Genomic DNA, 14,515 nt, shown 5'->3' on the forward strand with positions numbered 1-14,515 from the left:
TTCCCATGTCTTATGATGAGTTAAACTGATTGTAGTAGGTTTCTGAAATCTCTCAGCTTCCATGAAGATGGTTTTCAATTTCCTTGCAATCTTTGTTTTGGCTTTTATTTCCATGTAGGGAAAGTTTGCCAGGCAAAAAACAGGAGCATCCTGCTCTAGCCTCAGAAATCTGCACAGATAAATTTGGCTTTAACACAATGTATTTGTAAAAGCATTTGAAGATTGGTTTGATGCACAGTGCAATGTGCTCGACAACCTTGATCACTAGAGGGCAGGCAAATACTTTACACAGATAGCTTACACATACTTATCTTCAAAAGGTCTACTTTCACTCTTAGTAAGAACTGTAATGCTGTAATGCTGAATTTTAGTGTGTCACAATGTTTTTTGATTTGGAAATGAACATGACATTGTGTTAGAAGCTCGAAGCTTGAAGCTCAAGGTTTTCTCATTAGTTGCTTGCATGCACCTATCCTTGCATTTTGTTATTATTTCTTTAACTTTATTTAAGTTTTTTTTTTTTTTTGGTACTTTATCTTTATAGACAGAGCATAGACAATATACAGAAATACATTGAACAAACAGTTGGTCACCTATACATCCATTCAGACACTATACTGGTGGAGTTACAAATACAATGGCAGCTCAATGAGCATCTCTTGTGGACATGTACACAATCCAATTTTTCCAATAGTGCAAATATTTATCAGTCTGTAGATTTAACGAGAAAGTCATTCTTTCCATATTTTGAATATTGGTCACAATATTGATCTAGTCAGTCTCTGCCGGAGGCGCGGCCCGCAGCCAACTTCGAGTTACAGTTTTCTTACTGGCTGCTAATAATATTTTTTAGAGATATTTGTCTGGCCCCAATATATGGGGTGCAATGTTACCTAGGTAGATTGTAGAAAAAGAGCTGTTAATTCCATCACCAAAAATGTTTTGTATTACTTGTGTAATCTTTTGCCAGTATGGCTGAATAGCTGTGCAGCCCCAAAATATATGAAAATGGTCTGCTAGCTGTTCACCGCAGTTCCTCCAACACAGTCCCCCGGCCGTCTCCCCTGTTTGCACACATTTTAACTTAGGGGTTATGAAATATCTAACCAGATTCCGCCAGCAGAAATCTCTCCAGAGACCTGAACTAGTGGAAGTTGACTGTACAGAACAAATATTCAACCACTCTTCTTCTGTGATGACAGTTTGAGATTCTTTCTCCCATTTTAATCTAATCTTATCTGTTGAGTGTATCTTATTAGATTGAATGCAGGAGTACAACTTTGAAACAAGTTTCCTATTATCCTTTTTTTTGTACATGTCAATAAATATGTCAATTAAGTTGGTCTCACTTTCCTCAAGTGGTTTTACCTGATCATTATAATAAGACCTAGTTTGAAGATACCTAAAGAAATCTATTTTTTCCAGCCCGTATGTATCCGAAATTTTCTGAAAACTGTCAAATTCTCCCTTGGATGTAATTGAACAGTAAGAGGTGATTCCTCTTCTATACCAATGTATAAACCTTCCGTCAATCCTTGCCGGCTTGAAGTTGGGGTCAAAGGCAACCCATCTCAGTGACTTAGATTGTCTTTGAAGTGATGGTGACCCACACTCCTTAAACCAAATGCGAAAACAAACCTTAGACCATTGGTTCAGGCCACCAGAATGCCGCTCATACAGTGTTTTACTGCCCAGTATAGATTGTAATGGTACGTCTAATTGTGAAATTTCCAAATCCTTCCATTTTGCTGTATAATTTGGGTTGCAGCAGCATGCTAGTGGTCTTAATTGCGCTGCCTTACAATAGTCTATCAGGCATGGGAGTGATCTGCCCCCTTTCTCTTTAGCCAATTGCAGTGTTTTGAATTGGATCCTTGGTCTTCTACCTGCCCATATGAATCTAGAGATCCACTTATCCCATTCGTTAAATTGCATTTGTGTAATCATTACTGGGAGGGATTGAAAGAGATATAAGAGTCGGGGAAGTAGGTTCATCTTTATTGTTTCTATCCTATTGTGCATGTATGTATGTATGCTTATTTCTGTATAACTGAACATGAACTGAACTGCACATATTTTTATTGATCACAAGGAAATCATAACTATGAACTGGAGGAAAGCACCTTTGCCAGTTGACCCAGGGACTGAAACAAGTCTATATAATGGAACACATGAAAGCAAATGGGCATTTTTCCACAAAGATGGACTCCAGTTATGTTGTATCTACAGACCTAAGCAGTAACTAAATGCGATAGGAATAGGTCAGTAGAATGAGAAGCCCTTTGTCAGGGAATGGTTAACAATATTTGATGTTCGGTGCAATTGATATTAAAACTTAAATAAAGATCTAAAAGATTAGAACACATCATACCAGAACTAGTGGATCCAGATCAAACAGGCTTTGTGTGCGAGAGACAGACGCAAGACAATATCAGACAGGTGCTACATATACTTGATCACGTGACTAAAGGAAAAAAACAAGCTGTAGTACTCAGTCTAGATGCCGAAAAGGCGTTTGATTCGGTCCGCTGGGAGTACTTATATTTGACGCTGAGAAGATTCAGATTTAAAGAAGACTCTATTAGATGTTTTAAAACCCTGTATTTTTCCCCAAATGCCAGGATAAAAATTAATGGACATCACTCACAGCCTATTGAGCTGGAGCGAGGCTGCCGTCAAGGTTGCCCTCTCAGCCCAGCTCTTTTCGCCCTATTTATCGAACCCTTAGCACAGTCAATCAGGGATGACCCGGTAATAAAAGGAATAGTGGTCGGAGGCATGGAGCAAAAGATTTGCCTATATGCAGATGACGTTTTGTTGCTGATAACAGAGCCAGAGACTAGCATCCCTAGGTTGATGTCTACACTAAAAGAATTTGGGTCTTATTCCAGATATAAGTTAAATGTGCAAAAAACTCAAATTTTAAGATATAATTGGGGGTAAATACGGACATGTTTGGAGACAAAACTACAGGCTTGGAGATATCTGAAAAAGTGTGATCTTGAAATGTTGATGATCTAGGTCTAGGGCTTCGAAAGAGTGAAACGAGTTCTCATCAAATAGATCAACAAAGAAGACCAGTCCGTGCCGATGCCAGCCAGCAAAATTCTGATCTATCTGTAAAGGTTTGAAAAGATGGTTGAGGGACAGAGGAGAAAAGCTATTCACCTGATCAAGGTTAAAATGTTTACAAAATTGTACCCAGATTGTAATGGAATTAGAAACAACAGGTCAACAAGGGAGCTGTAGAGAAATGGGGGATATCAATGTGTGTGATGAAAGTCCCATCATTGCCCAGGCAGGCCCATTTTTGTCAGTGAATGCCGTCACCCAGTATGCCAGTTTGAAAATGTTTGATGCTCAATAATAATGGAGAAAGTTTGGGAGACCCAGTCCCCCTTCAGATTTAGGTCTTTCCTGATAAATCTTCTTCATTTGAGGCATGGAATGATTCCATATAAACAATGAGATATAGTTATCAAATCTGATAAAGCTGATAAATGTTTTGGGAGCCAGACAGTCATATAACCCGCCAGTGAAATGGGAAGGCCCGACCACCTCTCCAGATCCTTGTGTTGTGTGTGTTCTGATAAATTATCAAAGTTAGCTTTCTTAAGTGTTTTAAATGAGCTGGTTACAAGTACACCTAGATACTTAAAGGATTGATATTCAGTTTTTAAAGGAAATGCATCATCTAGTGTTCTGCTAAATAATTTATGGGGAAAAGCAGACTTTTTGATAAGTTTAATTTACAGCCAGAGAAACTCCCAAATTGCTGTAATAGCTGCAGGAGGTGAGGTATAAATTGGCTTGGGTTGGCAACAAAAAGGAGCAAGTCGTCCGCGTAAAGTGCAGTCTTATGGATTGCGTTTCCTCTTGTGATGCCCTTAATTCCCTCATTGTCCCTGATTGCAAGGGCAAGAAGTTCTATGACCAAGTCAAATAGGAATGGTGACAAACAACAGCCCTGATGCGTACCTTTATATATTGGAAAATATGCTGATATAGAGCCATTTGTTTTCACAGCTGACATTGGGCTACAATATAAAATTCTAATCCAGTTGCTGAATGTTTCTCCAAATCCAAACCTTTTTATGACTGCAACTAAATACCCCCACTCCATCCTATCGAAAGCCTTTTCTATGTCGAGTGACAGAATTACCTCAGGTTGCTGTGTTGGATTAGTGGAGTACATTACAATGAAGAGCTGCCTCAGGTTGAAAAATGGCTGCTGACCTGGAATAAAGCCAGTCTGTGTCATGACTCTTGTTTTGTTTGTTCTTGTTTCTGGTTTTTGGCTTCTTGTATTTGATTTACATATTTGTATCTTGTCTTGTGTTATGTTTTGCTTTTTCCATGTCTTGTGTCTCATGTTTTGATGTTCCTTGCCCTCATGTGTCCTTTAAGTTCTCCTATGTTCTCCCCTCTGGCTCCCTCTGTCTGTTGTCTTGTTCCCTCCTGGTCTGTTCCTCTGTGCTCCTCCCCCTCGTTATCTCACCTGGTTTCCTTCCTCCTCTCTCCTCACCTGTGCCTCGTCATGTCATTAGTGTCTGTGTATTTAGTCTCTGTGTTTCCCCTCACTCTTTGTCCAGTCATTGTATTCTGTTTGATGTATTCTGTCTCATGTTCTATGTCTGCTCCTTGCTCCTTGCTCCTGATTCTTGCTCATGATCCTGTTTGGTAGGTTTTGGATTTATTTTGTATTTTGTTCTGTTTGATTTCGTACTTTGACTTTGATTTGAACTTTGTATTTTTTTTGCTTTGCTACTTTGACTCGTTCTTAGTTGTTACTTTGTTTTTCCATCCCTGCTCGTCCGCTTTTGGTTTTTGTATTCAGCTTTGCAATAAAGCTCGCCTTTTGTTCCTCCCCATCTCTGCCTCACGTGTCTACTGCGTTTGGGTCCACCTTTTCCCTTCCATAGTTTCCCCTTTTTCCCCAACGTGACAGTCTGATCTTGATGTATAAGTGATGGTATCACATCATTCACTTGTTTTTTTTTTAGAATCACAGCAGTGGAGAGTGATGTGTCTATAGGATGAGCAGTCAAGTGGGTTCTTATCTTTCTTTAATATTAATGATATAGTTGCTTGGGTTAGGGTCAGTGGTAAAGAGGCAGTCTCCAGTGTTTCGTCATATATAGATTTAAGTATAGGCACTAATCTAGAAGAGAATATCTTATAGTACTTGACCAGTCACCCATCAGGTCCTGGGGTCCGCCCACTACGCATGGCTTGCGGCTTTCGCTGATGGTGAGAGGTTGATCAATGGAGAGTCGGATGTCTGGACTAACTGATGCTAGCATGCTTTGTTGCAACGCTAGTATGCAATATTTTCTCTCCTTTCTTACAAACATATTACACAATTAAAAGCTCATCAGGCAAACCAATGACTAAAGCGACTTTCTTCCATGCATCGGCTGTCTTTAATTGATCCCTATACGCGAACAGGGTCAAATCATAGAGGACCAGGTGTTTTGCTACGGCAGCAATCAACATTTCCAGCGCCATCTCAGAACGAATGTTTGGTAGGAACCAAAATTACACGGGTTGTTCTGTGGGACCGACCTGACCAAGGGACGACAGCAGAACGAGACATCCCCATTGGTTATCGCATGGCTTTTCCACCTTTTCCACCTAGACGCGTCATACCTCTTTACATGAAGTTGGAGGATTTTCAACTTTTTTTCCCTCCTAATCTGCCTATTCCACCCCCCGATATATTGCACATTGTTTGTCAATGTCTATTATAGACTGCTCAATTTTGAAAAAACGTTTATTGCGTTCTTTATTTTTATTTGCTACATATGAAATTATCTGACCCCTAATATAGGCTTTATGCGATTCCCACATTGTGCAACATGATATGTCATTTATATCATTTATGTCATTATCTCTATTTGTTCAGCAACAAACTGTTTAAATTTGTTGCATAACAATAGAGAGGGGTCAAGTTGCCATGTTCGTTGTGGTTGGATGTTTTCTGGAAAGTGAATGTCTAACTATACAGGAGAGTGATCTGAGACTGCAATACTATGGTATTGTGAATTGGTAACGTGAGGGAGGAGATTATTATTTAAAAGAAAAAAGTCTGTCCTTGAGTAACTTTTGTGAACAGGTGAGAAAAAAGAGAATTGTTTCGTGTCTGGATTTAGTTTCCTCCATGAATCTACAAGACTATAGGAGTGTATGAAAGAATCAAGGACACCTCCAAATTTGGACAGTTGGCTGTCCAGCTTGGGATGGGATCTGTCTAGTTGTGGATGTAGTTCGCAGTTCAGGTCTCCAGCTATAATAAGCTGATGGGAGTTAACATCCGGTAAGGATGCAAATATTTTGGTAAAAAATTGAGGGTCATCCCAATTTGGACCGTAAATATTAACCAGGATAACTGGAGAGTTGTAGAGCTTGCCAGTTAATATGACAAATCTACCTCTGGGGTCTTGGATTGTTCTAGTATGGACGACTTGGACACCCTTCTTAAAGAGGATTGCCACACCTCTTGAGTTGTGGTTAAAGTTGGAATGATAGGCCTGGCAGATCCAATTATTTCTCAATCTCGTGTGATGATTGATTTTGAGGTGTGTCTGCTGCAAGAATATAAATTCCGGGCCAAATTATCTCAAATGAGAAAAAATCTTGTTGCATTTAACTGCATTTCCCATGCCTCTAATGTTCCAGGAGATGAAAGCGACAGAGCCAGGAGGTCTAAGTATCTGTCTCTGTGATGTCATGTTATATCGGATTTGTAAAGATACGCGATATCCTCAAGCCCTTGAAAAAAGTAGTTGGATCTGGTAATACAAACATACAGTACAAACAGACTTAAAATACAACTATGAAAGTTGAAAAGCAGTTAACAAAAAACTATTGGTACCCTTCCTTTGAGGGCTATTAGACCACCCCCATGGGTTGCTCCATCACCTGTTGAGCAGGCTAAACCATGCAAGAACTATGCATGAAGAGAACAGTGTAGAAAGATAATGATCCTCTAAGATTGAGAATTCAGAGTTAGTTACTTTAGGTAGCTGCCATACACAAACAAGAGCTGAAGGAATAAATGAAAATCTAATTAGGTAAATACAGAGGGAAAAAAAACTAGGGATCGACCGATTATCAGTCGGGCCGATTATCGGGGCCGATATCCAGCATTTTGATGCATATTGGCATCTGCCTTTTTTTTAATCCGACGGCCGATAAGAGATCAATTTAAAACTGGGTTATTTTGGGTGTGAGGCAGCCGACCCTCTCTGTCTGCTGCCCCTACTCTGTCTCAAGCATTAACCCACCCACAGCACCATCTGATTGGTTACAGGCAGAGCGGTAACAGCCAATCAGTACTGAAAGCTGTGCATGCACAGTGCTCACACAAACAGTGGAGAGTAGTGATGGGAACGACGGCTCTTTTTACTGAACTGAATCTCTAGAATCCGTTCAGTAAAATGATTAGTTCAAAAGATTCATTCACCGAATCGTTCAGTGCTCTCCAACTCCCTGAACTGATAAGCAGCCGTGATTCACGTCCTGGCGTCCCTCGTTCGCGAACAACCTGCTGAGGACGTGAATCACGTTTGCGCTGTCACTGAATCAGCGTGAACGTGAATCAGAGTGAACGTGAATCACGTTCGCAAACTTGAGTGACGGCAGCTGCTGAGAATCACGTTCGCAAACGTGAGTGACTATTATTGTGCAGTAAAATCACTTAAGAAGATGCTACACGGATGTTAGCAACAGAGCACTAATTTTAGCAGTACAGTTACTGAACAAGAATCACGTCCTCAGCGTCAGTTCTCTGCCTGCAGTAGGTTCGTGAATCATGAACGAATCACAGCGCAAACGAGAATCACGTCCTGACAGTTCTCTGAGTGAGTCGCAGCAGTTCCACTCCCGGCCGGCATGATCGCGGCTGAGCTCAACTGAACTGAGAAAGGAACGAATCAGTCCATGAAGTGATCCCATTCACTTCGTTCACTGAAATGATCCGCTCTTTCGAATGACACGTTCGTGACCGACACAACACTAGTGGAGAGGAGAAAAAGTTTAGCCACCACATAATACTGGCTTGATAGCCCGGCGCTGTTCCTAGGGGCTTGGTTCCGAGGGCAAGCTAAGGCAGCAGACTCTCCCGAAATTGTAATAAACATCCCAGTCCTCTACAACTCACAACTACTAGTAACATTACTGTGATCCTGTTAACGTTATATAAACATAAGCGGCAGCTCTGCTCGCTCACAGTCCCTCCAGACGAGCCTGTTAATCACTCGCTAATATCAATATGGAGTCCGTGTGTGAGTGAGAGAGTAAAAACCTAATAAACTCAATTCAGTTCAGTTTTATTGCAGGGAAGCGCGTTGAGGTGAAGGCTGATTAGCTTTTAGCGTAACGTTAACCCACCGGTCTGCTTTGTCCTTCTCTGGCTGTAGACGCTCAGCAGACTGTAGAAACTATACAACTCACGACTACTAACGTTGAGGGGATGGCTAGAGGATAGTGTGTGTGTGTGTGTGTGTGCGTGTGTGTGTGTAAGCCACATGAGAAGCTGCAGAAACTGACAGCAAAGCACGGTCTGAGAGAAAACTGTAGGGCAATAATGGCTGTTTAACTACCAAGTTATTTTACTTGATCTTTTTCTCTGTTGACTGAGAGATTCCATGCAGCAGAAAATGACACTGTCATGTTGTGTGTCCTGAAGCTGTCTTTGACAGTTTCTTGTAGAGAGGAGCAGAATATTGCTGTTCAAGACTTTAGACATCATGCAACTGCATCATAAAGCCTGCGTGAACTGCATGGTGTTCAGGGATGAATAGTTTCTATCGTTATTGTACTATTTTTTCAGCTATAGTTACATTCATCATTAGTAATGTAGCAGGCTAGTTTTGAATGACTGTGTCCCTGCTATCACATGTTGGTAAAATAAAACATTTACATAATAAAATCAACTACAGGCTTCCCAAATGCTGTAGTAAATTAAGCATGAGTTGAGCATATGTAAACATGTGGCCCCACTTTTAAGTCTCTTTCTTTTTTTTCAAACCCTTATTGCATATGGATAGACTAAAATCTATGTGTAAAAACACTCAAAGTTCTTGTAGTTTGTATTACTCAAAATGTTGACGCCATTATTTTCCCTTTTACTGCAACCATATCGGTCTATCTCTAAGAAAAACAAACACAAGGAAAGTGTAGATTAAGGACTATCAGTCCACTCTGAGTGAGGTTCGTATAATGTGTCATAAATCAAAGAAGGAAAGTAAATTAAATATATTAAATAATATTATAAAGAAAATACCCTGTACCCTGCACTGTGCAGTATGTCTGCACCAGGTCACTTATGTTTTTGCACTATCTGGTCAATTTCCTTAACACCCATATTTATTCCATATTTATTATCTGTATTTAAAATCTATGTTAACAAAAAACAAAACAAAACAAAAACTGCTGTTAATTTTGCACTACATCATGTAAATATGTATATATGTCTATTTCTTCCCTTTTTAATTTTATTGATTATTTTTTGCTATTGTTCCTGTTATTGTAATATGTCTCTGTTTTTGTAATATTATGTCGCTTCTGTGACAAACCAATTTCCCCGTCTGCGGGACATTAAAGGATTTCTGAGTCTGATTCTGATTCTGAAAGGGGTGAAGAAGAGAAACAGTCTGTCTGCACATTAATTATTGGCCATCGTACTCTGATTACAAGTAAACCCCCTGTCCGAGTAGATAATGACATAATGGTTAATGCACACATTAAAAACTGTCCTGTCTTTGTTTATCGCTCAGCTGAGAGGTAGACTGGCTGTACATGACGTTTATGGGATTGCATGTTTAATAATTATGCGAGTTTGAGGTTTACACTCTCTCAGTTACCTGTATCCTCAGTTTGTAAGTGTTCAGTAATGTACTGCTTAGCTTCAGCAGGGCAGTCGAATGACCTCCGCTTACCATTCGGGGCAGTGATTTTCAATGTCACAGGGAACAAAAGGAAAAAGTGAGCACTGTGTTGCTTTTTGTTGTGTCAGATGTGACAAGAATCCTGCAGCTTGATTTGACGACTTCCGTGCATTTATTTTTGTTGTTCTTACCTCTGAATTTTGAGGAAATGTCTCTACAAAATTCCTATGCTTTGTCTCATAATGCCGTTTCAAACTGGAAATCCTCATCACAGCTATAGTCTCCTAGCATATTAGGCACATGGGTGCTAGTTGGAGGGAGAATGAATGCAAATGTTTCAGTCCATTCTTGCTCGAATTGCTGATTTTCGCTGTCCACTTTTCTTTTAGCAGTGAACTTGCTCCTACAGCTGCAAAATGTCAATCTGCGAACTGCTCCAAAAACAAAAATGAAAGTTAAAAGTTGCGCTTGCAGGAGTGAGTGACGCAGCTGTCTGTGTATCATTGGCATGGAGACAAGTCCCAGTATACGTGCCAACCCAACCAAAACACATGGTGAAGGAATAACAGTTCGGGGCCCGCAGGACAACTGCTCTAGTTCAACGACCCGGTCGGAGTAATGGTTAGCGCCGTTTCCCAGGCTACGTAATGATGTAGCCAATAGTTCCTGGCTCATGGTTAGCAGTCCAGAGAGCTTCCCGTGTTTTGGAGCGAACTATGCCTATTTCTCCACGCAGGTTCTCTATCTTTACGTGCAGGTCTGTCGACAGTGTGGTCACCGTGTCTTCTATTTTGGCCATGACCATTTGTTCGGAGGCTTTGCAAATGGCCAGCGTGTCTGTTGGTGGCCCCGCCACAGGATAGTCCGAGGTTTTAGCTGCTGTCTTAGGCCTTTGTTTGCTGGACAGGGGTGCGGACGTTACTCCAGAAAAAAAGAGGGGAAAAAGGGACTGCAGCTACTATGACATAAGACGTTAGGAACACACTTTGGTCAGCTGTTGGGTTGTTTTAGAGGCTGAAATTTAAGGGAAATTGTTATCTTCATGCAGAGCTCACGGAAAAAGCGTGTTTACATGTCGCGGCTCTCGAGCGCCCCCCTTGAGCAGTATCTCTTAACCCTGACTCTGGACTTAGGGTCCTGATACAATAATGGAATCCATTTAACAAATTTATCTCCAAAACCCATGCTCACCAGAACCTGCTGAAAATTCACCTGGTCCACCCTATCAAATGCTTTCTTCGCGTCTAAGCTGAGTAGCATTGATGTCTGTGATGTCATTGATGTGGCTAATGATTGTAAATGTAGCGCCCTCCTAATATTACTACTATTTTAACCAACCATTAATAAATTCAGCTTGATTCAGTGTAGCTAATTTTAAAATATATCTCTGTATTTTCTTAGCTAAGATGCTAGTTAAAATTTTCAGATCCACACATAGAAAACTCAGTCGTAGGCATATCTCCCATTTCTAGTGCATAGTATGCTTAGCACTGGGGTAAGTTCATGTACACATGTCTTTTTAATATTCCCTGGGTAACCCATTGATTCCAGGAGACTTGTTATATTAAGTTTAAGGAGGCTTTCTTTTATTTCAGTTTCTGTGATTGGCCTAGTCAATTCCACTGACTCATCATTAGCTAGTTTGGTCATATTAAGAGGTCCCAAAAATTTTTTGGAACGTTTCAGTGTTGTTATATAGATTTTGACTATCATATAACTTTTTACAGTGAGCAGAAAAGGCATCGGCAACTTCTTTTAGTTGCAGTACTAATTGATAGGTTATGGGATGTCTAATCTTGTGTACCAACAACTCGACTGAGCTTTGTGTTGTTGGAATGTAAGCAGCCTACTCGCTCTGTTTCCCAATTCATAGTATTAGTAAATCTAAGTGCCATACATTGTTTTTAATTGTCATTTGAAAAAATTCTTTAAGACAGCAAGCAAATTTTAGCAATATGAGCTGACAGTCAAAACATGACATCTTAAAAGTGTCAAGGCATTGCAGTTTTCATGTTTGAAATGTATCTTTCTCACCCCAAATGCCAGTGCGCTGATGGGAAATGTAGTCCTCCAGACTTGCACAAAAGCTTGTCTCTCCGCCACGGCGGCCAACACTTCCATCGTCCACCAGGAGGAAAGCCTGGCAGTTATTGTCCAGGCAGCAGGAGTCACGGGATGTATTCTGCACATAGTACCGAGCAGGAAAACTCCCCTTCAAACAGAAGACACACATAAATGTGAGTGAGTTCACTCCGAGGAAGGGAAGGAATCTACTCTGCTACCTGTGTGCTCATCTGATCTCAGCATGGACGATCTGCTGTTGTATTGTTCTAAAATAAAGCCTCACACAAAGCAAACACAAGTCTGCACAGCCTTCATCATGCTTTACTTTGTTCAGGTAACAACAACTATGGCAAAGACTGTCCTGGCAGTTGGAGTATAGTTCAAAAGTTTAGGTACAAAACATTTCTGTGATCTTTTATTTGTGTGCGTGTCAGGAAGGAGGGTGCAGGCTTTATAGTGGACTATCTCAGACAAGTTCATGGTGTACCTGGGGATTGACAAGCTGCTCCCTGTTGTGCACCATGCCCCAGGGTGCCAGTCCCACAGCAATCACTTTCTTCTCGGAGAGAGCTGGAGCTGCAGCCCCATGGTCCCTCACCGCCTCGCCCACACAGCGGCTTATGCCCTCCCTCAGACCTCCTGTTAGTATCCAGGCCCCTGGTCAAAAGTAGTAAAAAAGTAGTGAGGTGGGATACAGGAGGTGAGGTTTCTAATAACCCAACATACAGTATAGTACAAACAGGGCCGTAACAATACATGTACTCATCTCAGGCTGTGTAAGGCAGATTGTTTGATTCAGTATACTAACTGATTGGTTTGGTGAGCACTGTGATCTTCAAACCAATTGCTTCATGTTGAATTCTCTATGCTTTCTACTAACCCTATTGTTAACTGTTACGGCCCCAAACTGAACACAACCAAAGACTCGAACAAAAAGAGGCCAGTAACATATAAAGGACGCCGACTCAACACAGTCAAGTTTAAATGTGTTTATTTAACAAAAGAAAAAGGCAAGAGTTCCTGGCCAAACTGAAAAATAAGAGAGAGGAGACCCCAGACCAGCCATGACCGTCGCATCTGGGGAATCCTCCCAACTAAAGCTGCCTAAACAACTACTAAACCTACTTAGAAAAAGGAAACCAAAAAGATACGAAAACAGGACTACCAGGAAGTCAAACCCAAATTAAAACAACAGGTGATTGCCCACACCTGAGCTCAGGAAGGCAGAGCAGGGCGGAGACAGGACACACACACACACATAGGGCACTAACCTGGCCACACGTAACATTAACTATGGACTCTTACCTGTGCTCTGTGCTGCCCTAACCAGTCCGTTTCTCAGGACATCTCTCACCCAGGTTTTGATCTTCTCATGTCCTTCCCCTCCCACAACTGACACCACCAAGTTGGGTGAGGGCAGCCCCCAGTGAGTTGTCATTAGGGTGTAGACGATCTGAGGTGGAGTGTCACATGAAAGCCGCAGAAACTGGACAGAGCAAAGAGAGGATTGTAATGTCTGACAGATGACCTTTGAGAGGGAATGCATGTATTTAATCATTGTTCAAATACATAGAGGTGAAATACTCCAAGACATTTTAATCTCAGTCATACTGTTTGTCTGGGCTCAGCGTACCATGAACTAAACCTAGAGTGCCAGTTGGCCACCGCAAGCAACATTCCCTCTCAGTGATGCTGTCCTGTCATGTGTCTCACAACGTAGGACTGCCAACCTGTCCACATCAGGTTCCAGCTGCAGTCAGTTGTTCATTTATTTTCTTTTGCAATAATCAAAACACTTCCAGTTTAACCAATACCTATACAGACTGTCGTCTGGTAAAGTACGGGGATGACACAGATCTCCTGTCCCTGCTCTCATATCCCTCACATCACCACAGCTCAGTGCTGCGTTTGTGGAGTGGTGTGATAAATCTGCCCTGGAGTTAAACATGGAGAAGACCAAGAGATTGTGGTGACCTTCTCCAGCAAGCAGAGGGAGCTAGCTGCAGCTGCCATCAGCACAATCCATGCGAAGAATGTAGAGCTTGTGGAAGACCACAAATACCTGTGTACAATTTTTTAATACACTGAGGAGAAGGTCAACACTTTTGAGGTAAATAAGAACATTCTACAGACATTTTATTACTCCTTCATAGAGCGTGTCATCACTTTCGCCATAAGTCACCATAACTCTGTGTACTGTACTTTTTATATTGTGTACTCTGTCTGCTTAGAGCTACCAATCTCTCGCTCCTCAGAGATTGCTCCTAGCTCCCCAGAGCACAAATAAAACAACTGGGTTGGCCTGTAAGATGCCAGACAGAAATGACTTCTGGCTGTTTTGCCTGTGGGAAGTGGGAGTGGGCTCAAGAGGTGATTTAAGCAGGATTGACCAGTATTAAATAACCCTCTGTAGAGACAATAATTTTATGTGGAAAAGTGGTATTACGGAACATTTGGTCAGTAACCAGTGTCTGTGAAAAGTAATGTTCTGGTATCCCTGCCCACTTAGGACTAAGTGACAACATAAAGAGGTGGATGATGGAAGCTGAAAAAATATTTTA

General features: G+C 41.3%; 1 protein-coding gene across 1 annotated transcript in view; it reads right to left on the minus strand.

The window, feature by feature from the left end:
- The window catches only part of trpm4a (transient receptor potential cation channel, subfamily M, member 4a), a 59,546-nt gene that overhangs the window by 25,365 nt on the left and 19,666 nt on the right, over positions 1 to 14,515 (minus strand). The window contains exons 5-7 of the mRNA XM_037091650.1: positions 13,260 to 13,440; positions 12,442 to 12,611; positions 11,925 to 12,102 (exon numbers count right to left, since the gene is read on the minus strand). Of these exons, the coding sequence (XP_036947545.1) occupies positions 11,925 to 12,102; positions 12,442 to 12,611; positions 13,260 to 13,440 (529 nt within the window). The remainder of the gene's footprint in view (positions 1 to 11,924; positions 12,103 to 12,441; positions 12,612 to 13,259; positions 13,441 to 14,515) is intronic.

Source organism: Acanthopagrus latus, chromosome 24 (genome assembly GCF_904848185.1).
Source record: "Acanthopagrus latus isolate v.2019 chromosome 24, fAcaLat1.1, whole genome shotgun sequence".
Taxonomy (NCBI): Eukaryota; Metazoa; Chordata; class Actinopteri; order Spariformes; family Sparidae; genus Acanthopagrus; species Acanthopagrus latus.